The 18,989-nt window shown below is 38.3% G+C and overlaps 1 protein-coding gene across 1 annotated transcript in view; it reads right to left on the bottom strand.

The window, feature by feature from the left end:
- Positions 1–18,989, bottom strand: part of CNTN6 (contactin 6) — a 149,013-nt gene that overhangs the window by 114,247 nt on the left and 15,777 nt on the right. The window contains exon 2 of the mRNA XM_075158606.1: positions 3,138–3,272. Within this exon, the coding sequence (XP_075014707.1) occupies positions 3,138–3,192 (55 nt within the window). The 5' untranslated portion in view covers positions 3,193–3,272. The remainder of the gene's footprint in view (positions 1–3,137; positions 3,273–18,989) is intronic.

An 18,989-nucleotide genomic window follows, 5' to 3' on the forward strand; every position in this document is an offset into this window, starting at 1 on the left:
GACCAGAGAGACAGATAGATGAGGAGCCTGTTGTTGCACGGGCAACCTGCTGCAGAACCAGGCCTGGTGCCCGTTTCCAAACAGCAGTCAAATGTGCATCTGAAGCTTAAGACAGCTTCCTCTCTCAATATGACATTGCTGACAACCAGCCTTGCACAGTAGCTCCAGAGCAAGGAGCATGAGCTAGGACCAGCCATAGAAGGAAAACCTGAGACAGTTTTGGTGTGAATAAAGGATTTGTTTATTTCTTGAGCACTCTGGACACTTTATTGTTCATATCAGCTTCTCAAAATTCTGTCTAGATCTTTAATCCAGAAAGTGAGTGCTCTTTCTTAACATACTAATATCAAGCAATGTTTAAATTTCAACAGTAGTGTAAGGAGATGGTTGTCATGCATCCTCATAACAAGTACACAGAATTTAAAGTAATGATCTCTGAGTTTATCTTTATCACTCTTCTTGCCTCTGGTGCTCTGCTTAGATCAGATTATCTCATTTAAATAGCAATGAGTTATGAAAAAAAGTCTAATCTCTTCCCTCACTGTGTCACTGTGCATGCATACATTATTTTATTTTATCCCCTAAGGCACTTGCAAGAAAACCCCAAAGACCCTCGTTGAGTCACATAAAAAAGCCCTGCTGGAAAATAAGACTTGGGGGGAATATTACTCTTTCCATGATCTTTCCATATAGAAAGAATATAGAGGATAGTTTGATTTTTGGGAGGGTAAAGATATCTAGCTCTGCTGTACAGCACATTTAACCCATGGATTTAAAATTCATTTATAGGTCAATATCATTTTCATTCTACATGTCTGGTAAAACTGAGGTAGAAACAAGGAAGAAATGACTGACCAATGTCATCTACCAACCTGAATTACCTTTCAAGCCCCAGCCCACAAGACTGTTCTGCACAGTATCGTGACTAGTTCTTGATTTTCCCACTCAGTTCTATTACTCCTAAATTAATGCGAACCATCCATATAATAAATCAAAGAAGTTTTGCCCATAACTGCATATTTGACTCTTAACGTCAAGTATATTTCAGAACGCCATGTAGTGAAAATCAGCATAGCTCCACTGAAATCAATGGAGTTAATTTATACCCTCAGTGAAGTCAGTGGGAGCTTTTGCTGTTCCTTTAATTGTCAGCAGGATCAGGACAAAGGTGCCGTTGTGATCTACTCTTGGTGCTGGGGAATATGGAACATTTAAATTTTTATCTTCAAAAAACTGAACGTTAATGTAAAAGTGAGCTCTTAGTACCTTTTAACTGGGTTGGCCCAGGATACCTGTCTCATTAAAAGATGATCCTCTAGCAAGAAAGATGAAGATGACAAAAAGTTGGAAAAATGAAAGCTTTACAGAAAGAAGTGAAGGAAAAGGCTATATTTGGAAATACAAAACATGGGTGTAAAAATATCTTGTCCGTCACCATGCTGTACTGCTCCTCCAGTGATTTATATTCCAGGACCACCACCTATTTCACAACTGCTAAAAGCAATCAAGAAATTATAGGGGAATCCTGTACTCTAAAAGATTGGTACAAGTCCTTTACTTAGACTGGTAAAGAAGGCAATGATCTGTGAGAGGTACCCAAGAGGGCTGACAGGTGCTGCGGCAGTGCAGTGGGCAATTAAAGGGGAGACTGGGTTCCTAAACAGGTTGTTGTTGTGTTTAGTTCAGCGTATCTGGCCCTAAACGAGTGACTGCTTGCTTGAAAACTCTACAAATATTTTAATATGAAGTCCTTAACATGTTGGATGTTCATTACTGAAACAGGCACTTAGTATTGATTTAACAGAAAGTCTGATCCTGAGATTTACATTTTTACCTCGAATCTATTAGATAAAATATTATCTACTCTAATTTAAATCATGTTTTAAAATACTACTGAAGTCTGCACTCTGCTTCTGTTTCTTCATTTCAAACAGCTGCTGACTCATGCACTACATAATTAATTTAAGTATCATTTGAGGTTACTTTAATACAATTTCCTCGTAAGTACATGAGTAACATACCAGCTATTTAGAGTTCAATACATTAATTGTAGACAAAAGTCAGTTGTCATGGTTTCTATCACAGACAAGTGTGAAGGGTCAGTTCATCCCCAAATTCATTATAACCTCAAAGAGTTCAGTTACCATTTTGTGTCTGTTTTTAGATGAATCTGTAATGAGTCACATGAGTTAATCCCATTTATATGGATTTATGAAGCAGGATTGTCAAGTTATATGCTTTGAATTAGAAGAAACATTCAAAAAAGGAATGAACTCAGAATACCAAACCCTCACTGTGAACAATGCCCAGCCGGGCAGAAAAGAACATTTTATCTTACAATATGTTAGCAACCTGTTGATATTTTAATTACGCACAGGGGATATTCAAGAGGGAAAATGGGGGAAAGCAGTCCTGCTTCCTCCAACCACACTTTCTCCTCTGCATACAACCTGAGGACTGACAGGATGCCCAACACGTGCTTCAGTGACAGGGTGGGTTGCGTGAGGGTCTATCACCATGCCAACTGGAGGCAAAGAAGGAATATTTACATTTGCTTTGGGCATTAAGCAAGACTTTCTTTCATTTTTGGTATTTATGTTTGATAGTCGTCATGATTCTTCCCAATCTTCATAAATGAATGCTTTTATTTGTCTTTAAGTTAAATATGTTTTAAAGACACTTTACTAGTATGGAGGCATTTGAAGGGTATGATACTAAGTGTGGAAACTAAACCATCCACGCAACACTCCCATACACATCACTAAGCTATTCTGGTTTTCAGTCCAGCTCCATTTGCTGGCTTGGGAGCTCGTTATGCTGTGGCTAAGAAATGTCTTTCACGTGCATGTTGTTAGCCAAGTAACAATTGTACTTTTCTCTCAATGTTACAGTTTAAACTATTTTCAAAAGCTGTTACCTGGAGTACAGCTTTCATATGATCTTGAAACGTGTTTTCCTGGTTCAAAAGCAGCACCTTGCGTTGCTTAAAATTAAAGCATGTTCTAATGAAAAGCTCCTTAGTCACTTGTTCATGCGAATAAGTACTGTTAGTTTTGGTAATTGCTTCTCCTTTCTAGAAGAATTATGATACTGATATAGATTTATCAATCACAAACACTAATAATGGAACATTTTACCTGTGCTGCAGCTCATGAATGGCAGCAGAATTATTAGTTTCCATAGCAACACCATCTCCACTTTTCAAGGTCAAAAATTCCTCCCATCCAATCAGTGGAAAGTAAAGTGTGTCTTCCTGTGACTACCTTGATATTCTGTAAAAACAGGAAGAGATATTGGATAATTAAAGTACAGATTCAAAATAAATACCCCATTTTTCAATGTGTAAAATCACGTTCTACTGCACCATTGAAGACTCAGACACTAAAGATGCAATAAATAGTCTAGACAGGATCATCCCAGCGTAAAAATAATTCCCAAGTGACACAAAGCTGGGAACGAGATCAATGAAAAGCATATGTGGTGTTTGAGACCCATCCATCCACTCCACGTGGCACAGAGATCACTTGCACGGGTGCGAGTTTCTCCAAGTAAGAAAGCAAAATCTGTCTGTGGTCCACTTGCCAACCACTGCTGGGTTAGGAGAAAAGGTTTGCAAAAATGTGCTCTTCCTGACTCCTTAGTGTTCATCACACTTTATATTTCTCGCCCTATAGTGGTCTGGCTTCTGATCCCAGAAAGGATCCCTTGGTGAACGCATTCTAACGAAAGCGGTTACTGATGCAAAATGGCAGATTTCATAGGGGAGGAGGGGGCAATACAATGTCACATGTGCCCTATGTAAAAACAAGAAAACAATTTTTTTTGTGTTAAGCTTTATTCTTCAGAAATGAAACAATCACCTGTAAGGATTTGCATAACAATTTGCTTTAATTTCCTTTGACATTTCAGTCAACATATGATGAATTAAACCAGGAAAAAAGTATCTGTGTGGCCTTTACTCCCAAAGGGTAAACTAGTAATTTACTGTTGGGAATCAGTTCATAAAACAGCTGAAACCAGAAATCACTTAATAAAATGGGTTTACAAAATCATAAAATCATTCTAAACCTTTTAAATGCTGAAAATTTTCCACTGAGAAATTACATTTGTGATCTACATTTATGGATCCATATTCTCTTCTCACTTGTCTCATTTTTCATACCAGTGTGAAAAGATATCATACAGGGTTGCCCTGAAACTTATTGCTGATATGAGTGAGAGAGATGTTTTTTAGAAAATTAAGAAATTCAACTCTTTTGGAAGCCATCCCACTTCTATAAGGGACCTAATTCTGTTCATAGGTTTTCATAAACTTCACCTAAAAATTGTAGGTGGTCTCAGGGGAGACACACATAAACCTGGTGCACTGTTGCGAGTTGCCATTTCAGTCATTTCATGTTCAAACCTTTACAAGCTTCTAAGTTTTTTTTTTTAAAAAAAGGATGAAAAAAGCAGAGTTTCTTTTAATCTTTTGTGAGGTCCTGCTTCACACACATCTGGGGTCTACTGGAGCACTTCTGCATCATTTAAAAGTATAAATGGTGTGAGCTCTTTACAAAAAGGAAATCAAAGTTTGGATAATTCTGTCAAAGTAGAAACAGAGAAAAAGGAGATGGATGGTACCTTTATACATCAATCCTGCCCCAAGCAACAGTAACTGCACCTAAAATATCCTCAATAAATAAATATTTGCCTATCATGCTTCAAAGACCTATAGTGATATAAATCTTTCCATAACTTCCTCAGAAACCTTGACAATGTTGTTGGTTTAAAAGTTATTCCTAACATTAACTATAAATGCCTTTATTTGTCTACTATCAATGGACGTGGACATTTCTCTCTATACCTTTTGCATGTTTGAAGAATATTATTATGTTTATATTAAAGGATTCCTATTTTGTTTATCCTAAGTCATTGTTTTAGCATCTCTTCTCATTTTTGTCTCTTCTGGATTATTTCAGCATAGCTGGCATTTTTCTTCAAGCCCACTGCCCGGAGCTGGGCACAGTCCTCCAGCTGAGGCAGAGCGATGACGAACAGCCATTTGCTATTTACACATTCCCAAATGAGGATGGCTATTTTCTTTTTTATACTTGCATTCAGTTCAGGTTCCACTCTAATCCCTTCTTTAAACCACCTCCTATACTGAAGGTATGTGTTGATTATTGCTACTTAGTGTGTGAAACCTTGTACTTTTCTTTATTGAATTGCATCATATTTATTTCACACCCTTTCTCTTGTTCATCAATATTTGTCTTGAAGCTGATGTACACATCTCTGATATTTAAGACAAAAAAACCCGTACTTTTTTCCCTTGTCCTTCCTAATCAGAATGTACTCTGTCAGATCAAAAAGTAAGTTAGAATTTGAATTATTTACTAAGATTTCATGTTAATTCCTCCTATATTAGTTCTGTGACTTTGACTCTCTTTATGTCCCTGCCTTCCCCTGTCTCCCAGTTTTACCTTTTTTTACCTTTTTTACCTTTTTTAGGTTAGCAGCAATCTGTTGCCTGTAGGAAGATTCCCCGAACAACCACGACCTGTGCGTCCAGCAACGCCACTGGGGGAGGAGGCTCAAATTGCCCATTGCCTGACAAAGCGGCTTGCTGGGTGCCAGGGTTCTCTGTTAGTATCAGTAGATAGCAACCAGTATTTGTCTATGGTTTATCCTCTTTTGCTGAAGTTATAGCAAGGAATTTTGCACATTCCCACATGTTCTGTTGGCGATTCTATTTGCATTCACCTCCTGGGCATTTTTCTCTGGTTGTTTTTCTTGACACGGACAGAGAGCATTTCCCAGTGCTGCCTACTCTGGTCCCACCCAACTCCCTTTCCTCAAGATCTCTCAAACATGTCCTGTTTCTGGTCATTGCATGTTCAATGTGTGAGTTATTTTGTGCAGATCACCTGAAAACCCTTCTAAAAGTGCAAGAGTTGCCAAAGGCAATTATGGCTCAAAAGAAAAAGGACTTAAAACCTCCAATGTTACTCACCTGCTTCCCAGGGGGAATATTCTGAACCACAAAAAATCACCAAAAAAAGCCAATTAACTGACCAGATCCATCCTTTTCCAAGACACTTGCCCTTTCTTACAAGGACAGATCCTCTGAAAAACTCCCTGCTTTCTGTTCTCCTCGCATTGAGTTATACATGAGTCTTTTGAAACAGAGAAGCAAGTACCTACTGCTGCCAATATCCAGAATATATACTCAAAACTCTTTGTATTCATATAAGGTATTGATCAATCCTCAGAACTGTAATTCTCATGCTTCTAAGATTTCAAATTATGGGGCATTATTATAAATATATATATACACACACACATATTTCCTTTAAGTAACCCAACTGTTTTACTTATTTCACTCTGACAAACACAAGGACCTAACTGGCAAGCAGGCACTTAATAATTTTTACAATGTCTTTCCAACAGCAGCTTCCATGGGATTATTTACTGTCAAACTAAATCAAGAATAAATGAAAAAACTGAAATATTTATAGCATAAGAAAAATCTGGTTCAGACTAGAAATCCCAGACTGGCATTAAATCAAGAAATGTAACAAGATAAATTGTGCCATCATACTCTTTGTTTTCTGGATGTAACGCTATCACTTATTCTAATTGTTATGCCACAGTTTGAACAGTCGGTCTAGATAGATGGAAAACAAAGTATGTTAAATATGATCATGGGGGAAACATTACATTTTCCCCTAAAAATACTCATTGCATGTCCATTTGTCAACAGTATGTAATTTATACAAATATGTTTGTTACAGAAGTAGTCAGCATCATTTTTTGTTGTTTTCCCATTAGAGAAAACAAGTCTGTAGGAAAGGACTCAATCCTCAGATATTTTTTAGCTGTCACTTTTTCTTTTTCTCTGCGTGGGAAGGAAAGATATCTATTCCTGAGACATTCAAATGTGACGTGTGGGACATACAGGTGCATATATGAGACGAATAGATGGAAATATGAAATACTGTGGTGGAAAAAAAGGTGGCTGACATGAGTCTGGGGGAAATACACTGGCCAGCTATGGCTCTGCATGCAGCACAGCGCCGAGCTGCTGCCTGCATGGCTTGTGCAGCATCCACTTCTCATTGCAAATAACTCTGGGTAATATTATTGGAAAGAAAGTGCACAAAAGTATTGCTTTCATCAAACATTTCTTTCTGAATATCTGGAATATTGAAAATTTCAGTCTAAACGGGGGATATGAGTAGATGCATTGACTTAGTGGCACACAGAGGGAAAGGGTTTTTTGGTCGGGTGTCTGAAGCTTGCAGTTGTATTGCTGTTTTCCCTTGGCAATGGAATTTAGAAGGAGATAAGTTATAGATTCACTTATTAATTAAAATGGTCTGACATTTAGTGCATTAACTTAAGCACCAATATTTTGTCCATTATTTCATAGATTGAGCTGAGGCTCAACATGACGCCTAGGCTTTAGGTTTCATGAGCTGTACTTTCTTCAACTGTTTATTTTTTGAGTAACAAAACACTTACAAGATCAAGTCTGTGACAAAAGAGAAAATGCACTTCTGGTGTCATCTGAGTTTTCATGAAAATATGCAACACTTCACATTTCTGTCACAATTGTCTGTTAGTTTTGTAAAAGCAAGAAAGAGTCGGTTCAGGTGGCGAACTGACATCTTTCTGAGGTAAAAGTTGTCAGGCAGTGGAAATGATGAGATTTTGCTGTTAGCTAAATTCAAGCAAATTGACATTTTTACCCATGGCAAAATGTAGCTATGTTTGCAGAAATAGCAACTTTTTGACCTGGTGAAAGAAACAGTATTTAACAGCAGGGATTTGGGGCCAAATTCTGCAGTGGTGCTGCTAGAGGAGCTTCACTCCAGGGTTGGTATATTGGTGTAACTACCTATAGAAAGAGATCTGTTGAAAGCATATAGGAGGAAAAGAATAAAAATATGAAGATAAGAGGCTATAATCCAGGGAGTGCATGCGTAGCCTTTTTATTCTGCCGCCTCAGCTTTCCCTCCCACCAGCTCCCACACATCTATATTATCTTTTGAATTTGGCCTTGCGTACTTTTGTATTCTTCATCTGCCAGGAAATAAGCTGAGTCTGTCCCAGCTAGACTTGCATTCTTGGCACACCATTGCTCCTGATCTCTATATTGTCTCCTGAGCACCTGATTTGAAGGCATCTAATGTGAATTTTCTCATGAATGCCAATGATATACAGCTACATTTTTCTTTTCAAACTTTTTATCCCTGAGGCGCTTTCTGCACTCAAACTATTTTCCAGATATCCATAACAGACTGAATAGCAAATACTTGTAACTACCAGAGCAGAAGCAGAAGCGACCAGTTTTACAGTCTCCAGCAAGGTTTACCTATGCGTTGTAGTACTTACTGCTTATTTAAAATTATTGAACCATATTTTGAAGCAGGAAAGTACCCCGTGTTATTTAACTAAGGTTTCCAATACTGATCACTCCTATTTTCCCTTTTTTACAAAAGGACTTGGATTTTCATTTGTTTTTCACTCCTGGCTGCTATTGCTTACTTTTCCTAGGGAAACAGAAAATATTGTAGCTTATTTGCAATTCAAATTCAATACATAAAGCCTTCGGGGAGGGTTTAAATCTTGTGTTTTCAGAACATTTTCCTAACAGCTCGTTGTGTTTCAGGTGACATTGGGACTCATATACGGTGTGACACTACAGATGTTTTTGTTTCTTAAAGTCATTAAGGCACCTTACTGGCATACAAGCAGTAATGGGCTGGACTCTACTTTGGTGTCTATGAGGAGGCCTCACTCAGCTCCCCAAATGGATTCACCAGTATTGAAATAAGCAGATATGAAGGCCATAACTGGCTTACTAAATAACAATGGCATTCTGGTGGTCCTGTGACATCTAGGGACAAAGCAAAAGTCGTGGGTTGAGCAAGCTGCTGAACAAACGGGATCCACCATCCCTCCATGAGATGAACTTACTCATCTTCCCATGATGAAGGATCCTTCTGAGGATTCACACCTTCTTCTAACAGTCAAGTACAAGATACAACAGGATTTCCATATCTTAAAAATAATTTTGATTTTTCACATGGTTTTATTTTCAGAGAGAGCAACAATTAGAGAGCTTAAACTAGAAAGCTGAAACAGAAACACTCCTCTCCCATCAATGCACTGCAGAATGGACCCGTATGCTTTGAGGGCAGTTAGCATCCCGCTAGCATTGCTGCTGCAATGCCCTGGGAAGGTATTAGTCCGTGATGCACTTTCACCAGAACTTTATGAATACATGCACTGGTTTAATGCAGCAGCACAAACATTTGTGTGGGCATTCACAACAGTAAGTAACCATGTCTCAATAGGAAATAGGCAATGAGAGAATTTGATGTATTTAACCCAAACATAAGACTGAAAGATATAAACCCCTGTTGCGTTGTTGACAAATCAGCATTAAAATGTCTTTCAACAGTAAACTGCTTAAGTCGTAATGAATATAACTGTTGTAATACAATCACAGCCCTTGTGCTTAACCAAGCCTCAGGAAAGCACAGTAAAGGTGCAGTTATCTCATATGAACTATGTCGTTTGGAGCTTATTTACTAGTACTTTGATTTCTTTTTTTTTTCAGTTTATACCCAGTATGCAGTGCCAGTAATCATTCTGAAAGGGTTGTCTCATGGGCAATATAAAATTTTGCTTCACATACTCACATTGCTCACGTACCAACAGTGCTGGTAGTGTTTCCTTGTAACTTAGGAGATGTAGACATATTAGCTTTTTATATATGTATGTGTCTATATGTTTATATATATGTAAGTCTGTGTATATATACATAGTACAAACAAAGGTATAATTTGATTCAATCATCTCAACTGTTGTCATTTTTTTTTTTGACATATAAAGTTATGGTGCTATTTCTGCTCTTTGCAGTGATATGTATGATAAATAAAGACAGAAATATCTCATTGTGGTGCAGTGGGATAGAACTGGCACAGAAGCTGGTTTAGTTTGAAGAGTGGTGAAGTCTCTTCTATTCATTATAAACCCTGGCTGGTCTATTGGTCTCTCACTCTGGGATACGTGGGGTAAGGATATTAGTCTGTGTGGGAAATGTTAGGGTGCCCTTGCACAGCCGATATACTGCGCTGCAGGGCATGTCTTCACACCTGCAGCTTTTCAAGAACAGCGCTGGGCTGTGCCAAGGATTGGCTTCACTCTAGACCCATCGAGAAATCCCCTTCAGGGAAACAATAAAACTAAAATATACTACCAGTTCAGGTTGACACTGCCCAGAATGGTAAATGATATTCAAGTACACTGCTTATCCCATTACCAGAACCACAGGCCCTGAATTCATTAGACATAAAATCCCAGTAATTGCATTCCTCTTTATAACACCTCTTCCATGTTTCTGTGTCCACTTGGTTTTGTATATAAACACGTTGTGACTCAAGTCAATTGAAGACAACATATAGTTACAAAGTCAATATATTAGTTTGTAGTAATTTCTATTCTGTAGTCTCTGTCACATGGAGGTTTATCTTTTGGAACATAATTTATATGTAAGACTGTCCAAATTCAGGCTAGTATAAAATATTTGTCACTTAATTAAGAGAGGCACATCATTGCATGTGTCTCTTAAAATATTCAGTGAATTATTGTTTTTTGTTAGTTACCCCATTTTACCCTATGTAATGTAAAAAGCAACGGTATCAGTTGAAGTAGTTTAGAAATATGTCATGAACATTAGTATTCATTACTGATATTCCTGGAGGCAGCAGCAAGTATCAGCATCCATTTACAGTGAGTAAGTTCCTCATCTTTAAGATCCTGAAACATGATATCAAGAAACACAAGGTCTCATACCCTAATAAAATTGTGCTTCAGTTCCAGCTCAGTGCTGTATTCTCTGTTCCTAGCAGAAATTATCACTTCTGATTTCAGGAAAAGGTGTTTTCTACATTAAATTTGTAGCTGGGATAAGCATAGGTGCCTTTGACTGTGGATTTCTAGCCTGCAACTCTTTTCATAAACTAAACAGAAGTGAGGCAGAAGTAGAGTGAGGCAAAGTAGAGTAATTATTTATCTTATGCTGTTTGATAGAAAGAAAAATGTCAGCCACAAAAGCTTCCTGGGGCAAAATAAAAAAAAAGATTTGCAGCAGTGATAGTAGCATTTAGCAATGACTGCCGTGTTTCCAGCAACTAAGGGAAGGCAAAACTAATTCAAGCTTCGAAGTTTCTGTAGGCGATATGTACAGTGGTTGGCCAGAGGATGATGTGCTGTTGACCTGCCATCTCTTTGCATTTGCAGATACACAGATCCTGGAGGCTTGCTGGAAGAATTAACCTCATATACAATTTTCCATTTCACTTCCCTTTTTGTTTGCAGTTTAAGTCTTCCATTGTATAATATGCAGTATGTATGAAGACAGAAAAAGCAAAATTTACTATGTATGTTACTAGACATCAGAATATGTTGAATCCTTGGCCCAGCTGTGTAACCCAGTTAGGCCCAGCCTAAATCCAGATGGAGCCAAGATCCAGGTATTCCCCAAACTTTCACAGAAGATTTTCACTGAAAGGGGAGCTGGGAGCTTGGACTGACCTACACATGCTCCAACCATTGTCCCTTCTGGACGTGACCTTCCCCATGACGGCAGGAATATGATCTAACACTTCCTCTAGTTCCAACACAATGCTTAGGTCATCTAAGCCTTTTTCCCTCTTATCAGGACAGAGGTGAAGACCTCTCGCTCTTTTAGTTTCATCCCTTTCCATGCCTCTGTACCAGCACTAGGAGTATCACCTGCCATCAAAATATTCATAGAGGAAAACTAGAAACAATCATAGTTACTAAACATTTAAATAATGTTGTATGTTTCAAAGCAGTATTCCTTATCAGAACTGTCTAAAGTAGAAATTGTCATGTAGAACCTGCTAATCAGAATACTTATTTAAAGACAGGGCAGAAAGGTGTTAACATCTGCTACAACACAACAGCAACTTCACCCGTACACTAGCTTCGTATAAGGGCTTGGGTTATGACTTCAGTATTCCTGAGTCATCCTGGTTAGTCATCCTGGTGTAGGACTTTCCAGCTCTTTGTCAAGTAACTGACAGGACTGCCAGGGCCAAATGCAAGAGCTCTACACATTATTTGGCTAAAATAGTGCTGCTCTCATTTAATCTCTACGTATGTGGAATGGATATTCGAACATCTGTATGAAATCTGTCCTGTAAGTTTTGATGAGATGAAAACTTCAGCCTAGTCTTCAGAGATTTCTGTGAACTGCAGAAGAGAACATTTTCCATGTGGATTAGGGTTTAGAAGTTTTCATCACATAGATAATTTCCAACAACTAGAAAATTCTCTACTAATCACTCAATACATTCTACAGTATTTAGAAAGCAAACATTGAGATAGAAAAGGTCTGATAAAAAGACTTGAAAGGTTTGGCTGAAGTGTAAGTGTGGATCAATTTTCAATTCAGTACATTATGAAGTACATTTTCTGAAAAGATCTGAAAGTGTTGAATTTACCAAACCTGACAATATAACCTGTAAACTAATTATCGCATTTCTTTTAACATGTTCACAAACACTAAAGCTAAATGTCTAGATGGTACACAAATACTGAGACTGAAGAGCATACATTATTCTTCACAGATTAAAAGTTTAATATCTACTTCATCTCTATAAGTAAAAGCTTAAGAACTCTAAAAAACAGCCTTCCAAATATTATCAGTATAATAATGATAAAAAAAATTGATTCTATTCCAGCTGGAGTTAGTAGCAAAATTCGCATTTCTTCAGTAAAATAGGATCAAAATTAGAATGTCATCAAAAGATACTGTGCAGGTTTCTTCAAGGATAGGAATGTTAATAAAGGAACTGCTGATAAACCTTTACAATGGTATCTTGGAGACTTTCCCTCTTTCAAGATTTCATCCAGTGGTTGTTTCAATATGAACCTTATATCACAGGAATGCTTTAATTTATGCCACCGCTATTCAGTGTTTTCATTTTAATCTTTTGCTTGCTTCCTATTTAATATCCCAGATCTTTTTATTAAAACCCATATTAAAGGTATTGTGATATCTTTATGGTGCTCTCCTTTCAAACAAAATAATATCCTTAGTAACAAAGCTTTTACTCCCGTGTATCTTATATATCTATACCTCCAGCTGGTGGCCATGGAGGGAATCAGGTGCATGGAGGGACCGGTGCAGTCTCAGGTCACCTCGTTTGGTGCCTTCCACTCCAGCCAGGGTCGAATTGCTGTGTTTCTCAGAAGCCTCTGTCCTTCTCAGCACGAGACCCCCAACTGATGCCTTTACCTGGCACCCGCTCGTCGAGCTAATGGCCGAGGGGATTTCCCTGCCATGGCTCGCAAATCTCATTTGATCAGTATGCAGCAGGAATTTACCATTTACTGAGAGAGACCCTCTTTTTACTGTTCTTGGCTCGTTGATGTATTATATATTTACCGGCATAGAATCTCATTTGCAGTTTATTGCTCTAACATCTGAAATAATCTCTCTCTTTCTCATTTCACTGTTGCACATTGTTTGTTATTCCTCGCAATTACAGCCAGCCATCTTCAAATGCTGGACTCCCAAACCCAGCACAGGTGCCAGTCGCTTGTCATCGCAACACCTGGCTAGCAGCTTTTCCTACTTAAAAAAAATAGTTATGGCCAATTTTATTAAGAAACTATTCATTTTCATATTCTCTGTTCTGGGGAGAAAAAGGGGAGGAATTATGTGCTTTGCACACAAAGTGTGTCAGGCGCGAGGTATGAAAGAAAGCAGGACACTACATGTGCTGTGAGTGGTATTGAGTGGGTATTAAACATGGCACTTGAATTATGTGGAGCATCAGAAGTCCCCCGTCTGCTTCTCAGACTCCCTTACAGGGCAGCAAGTCACCCTGGGACTCGCTTTCAGGAAAAAAAAGCAGGAGGTTTTCTCAGCTGAACAGCAAGGTACTGCAGTGAAGCTGTAGGGAAAGGAAAGACTTCTTAGACTTTGGGGAAATGTGTTCAAGTAGTTTTTTCTCTTTTGTTGAAAACGTGCTAACGAATTGCTTCTAATCTTCTCTTGACTTGGGCAAATGGTACACTCTCCTTCTCCCAGGAAGGGTAAGCTTAAAGATACTCCAGCAGTATGAGGGCAGGGAGTTATGAGAGCTTTCAACAGGCTTTCCTGAAGAACTGCAATGGGACAAGATGTCCACACTGACTCCTTTTGGGTTGCAAATGACATCTCAACTCACCTGAAATAGTTTCAGCCAGTAGCAGAGGCAGCAAAACACTCACTAGCACCAGTTTTTGTCCCTTGGACTACCTCTTCTTTTATTTTCTATGCCTGAAAAAAACTACCCTGGAAAAAGAAATGTTTGATTTACTGACATTGCACTTCCTATTTGCTGTTAAGAACGATGGGCATCTTGTGTCCACTAGGATCTTACAGCAGAATATAACATGGTGACTATCCTGTAAAAATCAAGCCCCAAACCAAAGAGGACCTCCCTCCTCCCATCAGACTGCAACTTTACCTTGGCAGCATACAACCCACCCAGCAGCGATGGCAGCTGTGCTGGATGAGAGAAACAGGTATGAACCAAAGACCTAATGCAGACTCGGTTTTGTGGATACCAGTCTTGAGTGAGAACCCACAGGGGTTCCCAGCGGCCAACACAATGTGGTTGCACATTGGCCACAGAGATATCCACCAATCCACCAAACTTTCTTCCCAAAGTGAATGCGCGGTTGAGCAAAACATCAGTGGAGTTCAGCCTTGAAGAGTTGGAGAAACACACTCTTGAGCCAGGGTCTTGGAGAAATGCCTTCAGAAGGGGACTGGGGAGTCCGCCTGCCACTCCTGCCTCGGGAATTCATGGATCAGAGTTAATATTTGTAAACATAACAAAAAGTGAAACCAAAGCTAATTTTAGACAAGAACCTGGAAATCCGCCAAGTTATTAACAACTGGTCTTCAGCCTGGCAGAAAATATTAACAGTACCATGAATGTAAACCATCAACTTTAGATTTCTCCAGAGAGCTGTCAGGAAATATTTAGATTTTGTAATAGCCATACTTCGCTGTGCGGCAATAAATAAGGAGGCTAGGACTAGTTCTGTGCTGACCTAGGCGGACACAAATGCTTACAGGTTAGATGAATTTAAACCAGCTGGCAACGAGACTAAGTTGAATACTAGATAATATAAATAGGAACAAGGCAGGACTGTAATGCCAGGGTGACTTTAAGATTAGCTGAACCATACATGGCCATTATTTTTGCCTAAGATGAAGTCTCTAATCATTTTATTTGCATGCATATGTGCATGCATGTGTGTCAGGAGGGAAAGTTAATTTCAGGGCTTATTGTTTAACAAGTAAATGATTCAGCGTGAAATGATGATCCTTACCATTCCCTTCCTCCTTGGTGATGCTATTTCTGTTTATTACTATCATTTAGAATCTCTTTGATAATGAGGAAAAGAAGAAAATAATCAGTTGGTTTCTAGATGAAATTGGACTTAATTCAGCATAATCTATGTATTTTAACATAGGGGATATAACCAAGTAGAATAATCAGTGCAGCAAACAGATTGTATTTATGTCTAGATAAGGTTCAAGATGATCTGGAGAAGAGAACAAGCATACAAATTATTTATCTCTTCTGGTTGAACAATAGATCTGGATGCTGGTGGAATCCAGAAGAAAAAAAGCGAAAGTCCTTTAAACAAAAGCCAAGGAGAAAAGTGCTGGAGTTTCTAATGGCTTCACCATATCGAGTCCCTTTTCTACAGAAGGTTTCCGGGTGCTACAACAAGAAGGAGGAGCAGAAGGCTCTTGGGCTGACTCAACAATAATGAAATTAATAACCCAGGCAAAGCCTGGTCATATGATGATCTGTCATTAAAGCACCATTTTGTTCCCTACCAGTCCACTGATATTGGCCATCTCCCTGTGCTATTCCCTTGTATTTATATATCCCTAATATTTTGGTCTCTCTTTTCACATTCAGTAGCATAGCAAATACATTTCTTGGCAGCTTCTGGGCTTTGACATTTTGGCATTGCTACTATGAATGGAAAAGCTAAAGAGATGGCTGCAGACTCCAGTGTCAACAGGAGTGACATTGGATGTCCAGTGGCATGGCCAGTGTGTCACACAAACTGTGCCACCGCATGCCAGAAGACTTAAACCCCGAGTAAACTGCAAACAGCACAGTGGCAAGAAGAGCTTAGAGTCCTAAACCTTTGCCCAGTGAAATGATGGCACAGGTCTTGTATTTCAGCTATGCTCATGGTTTGAATATTAAAAATCAGACTGATTTGTCCTTGTCTGTATGTTCAGTCCTGAAAAAATTATCTATGCCAGCTCTTCACATGCAAACCGTACATAGTCTTTGCAAAGGCTGATCAGGAAAGCTGCCAGGAAACAACCACTGAGTATTCTCTCCTTCCAGGGCAAGGCAGAGAGGAAAGCAGCCTGCAGCCCTGTCCTCGCCTGCAGCAGCTGCACATGGCCCGGTCCGAGCAGCAGTGCCAAAGAGAGCTGCTTGAAACTACTTTGTCTTCACACCTGTGAGACAAAGATGAGCACGTCAAGGGTGATGCCTGCCCGAGGTTGTAGTCTACGTGCCAGCTAAGCCGGAGAGAAGGAAGGGCAAGGGGCTGGAAATTGGGTGATGCTTTCCTGTCCAAGAGAGTCTGAACTGGGTGAATAGAAGATCTGCCTTCTTTTAATTAATTCTCAATTAAGGCCCTGAAGATAAATCATTTATTAATGTTTAATAAATGTAAAAGCCATGTCTTTCTTTAACAACTTGCCACACATCAGACATTAACCACTGTTTTGATTTGTAGAAGATGATCATGTTTCAAAGCATAGTACAACTTAGCGACTTCTTTTTTCTATTTAAATTGGTAAATTTGAAAAGAAAACTTGATTATGAGCTGTTTATTTGAATATATACAGAGAAGCACATGTTAACGTGATCTAAATATAAGCACAAGGTTAGAGGTTCCTTTTATTTGAGAGAACCATTTGGTACATTTACAACAGGACTAATCTATTTTTCTTTTTCCTACAATTAAATGTGTCTCTCTTTTTGCTAAGAATTCCATAGAGACATCTAAGTTCCTTCAAAGTCATTTCAAAGTCAATTCACGCAACATATACCAATTGTATCATGTTGCTTGAAAATTATGATGTAATTCTAGGCCTAAGATTAATTGATTTTTGTTTGCTTATTAATGAATTTCTTCTGCAATCCATCCTGTTTCCTAGGACATGTATGAGCTATTTGCTCATTCAGAAGGCAGACCTTATCAAGTGTCACCAAGTGGGTAAAATAAAGAGATAGAGAGAAACATTAATACATTTTATTACATTAATTACTACTGGACTCCTGCTTTGCACATGGCAGATGATTTGTTAGAAATTGATTCTATTTCTTGATAATTACACTGCACTCCAAACAAGTCACGCTTGCAAGTATCAATACATTTGCATCTGCTGGATATGCAGCAGACAATTTATATAGATTCAGAATATGTTAGAAAAGCAAAATGTTAGCTTGAATAGTAATCAGTATTTATGAATGTTTTCTCTTCCTGGATACACTAAAGAGATTTGAACTTGAACTTACTATTCTGGAAGTGTTCTTGGTTTTTGACAGGTAAACAGGGTTGGATACTCCAGTGGTGTAAGTAGGAATAGCTTTGAGCTTTATGGAGAAATGCTAATTTACACCAGCTAGGAGTCAGAACCAAAGATATTTGGAAGAAAAATCCTTTAAATTTATCTGTTGTAAGATAAGAATAATGATTTTATTTAGGTTTCCTAATACAGAGAGAGATAATATTTAGGATGTACTTACTTATATATGCACTTATTTAAAATATATAAATTCTAAAATTCTAAAATGTGAAGATCCATGAAAACTATTTGCGTCAAATCTGGCCATGATTGGATATAAATATTTAGCAAGAGACTTTTACTGGCATTGCATTTTTTTTCCAGATGCAGAACTTCCTTTTCATTTCTGCTTTGTTTTCTCATCTATTAGACTGTACATTGAAAGCTAATAGGACTTTAACCTGTTTTCTTGTAGCATCAGTGCTCTGAGAAGACTCTTTTATACCCCTCTATTCAGCACTTTCATTTAGACTCTCTTTAGGCACCAAATGTTGTTTGAATCACAGAGAATAATCGAGAGGAAATTGCACAATGCCAAATGATCTGTTATAATACAAAAAAGAAATAGTAGTGAATTAAACACGCTGCTATCTTACTCAAGGCCATTTTGAGGAGCACTTATTTTGCAAAGCACTTATGCAAATGATTCTGCCGATTAAGTACCCCAAAATATAACTAGATGCTGGGGAACTATGCCCATCCCTCAACATAACATACTCCCAAGCATCTAGGTAAGCTGCTCTGCACTCACAAATTAACAAGAGAAATTACCACAGTGAAAAATCCTGAAGTTTTGAATATTACTGTTGTGTCAGTTAAAGGAAGATGGTGAAAATTCACCTGCATGATTAGCTGTTATTCGTGCCCTTTCCATTCTTCTGTTCTGTATTTTCTATTCTAAGCATTTCTATGTGCTTCTTAAACAGTTCCTGCATATACATGGCTGTATTTCTCTAGTGGTAGAATAAGTGAAATGTTCAAGGCCAAATTTTCTTCCAAGATTTACATGGCTGATCTCAGCTGCCCAGCTTTGTTTTCAGAGAGGAATAGGTATTGCTGCTGATGTGACTTATGAAATTCAGTTGATAATGCTGGGATTGCATGTTTGTTTCTCAGAAGGATTATACTCGTGCAAGGAGAATGGAGTACTGCAGTCAAAATCCTCCGTGTGGATCTAAGACCAGACTTATTTTTTTAACTGCTAAAGAACAGAGTAAAAATGTAGTCTATTATGAATTAATTCATAAGGATCTAAGGAAACAGTTTCTTATATTTGTCTTGTTTGCTGTACTGC

This window comes from Calonectris borealis, chromosome 10, assembly GCF_964195595.1.
Source record: "Calonectris borealis chromosome 10, bCalBor7.hap1.2, whole genome shotgun sequence".
In the NCBI taxonomy this organism is placed as follows: domain Eukaryota; kingdom Metazoa; phylum Chordata; class Aves; order Procellariiformes; family Procellariidae; genus Calonectris; species Calonectris borealis.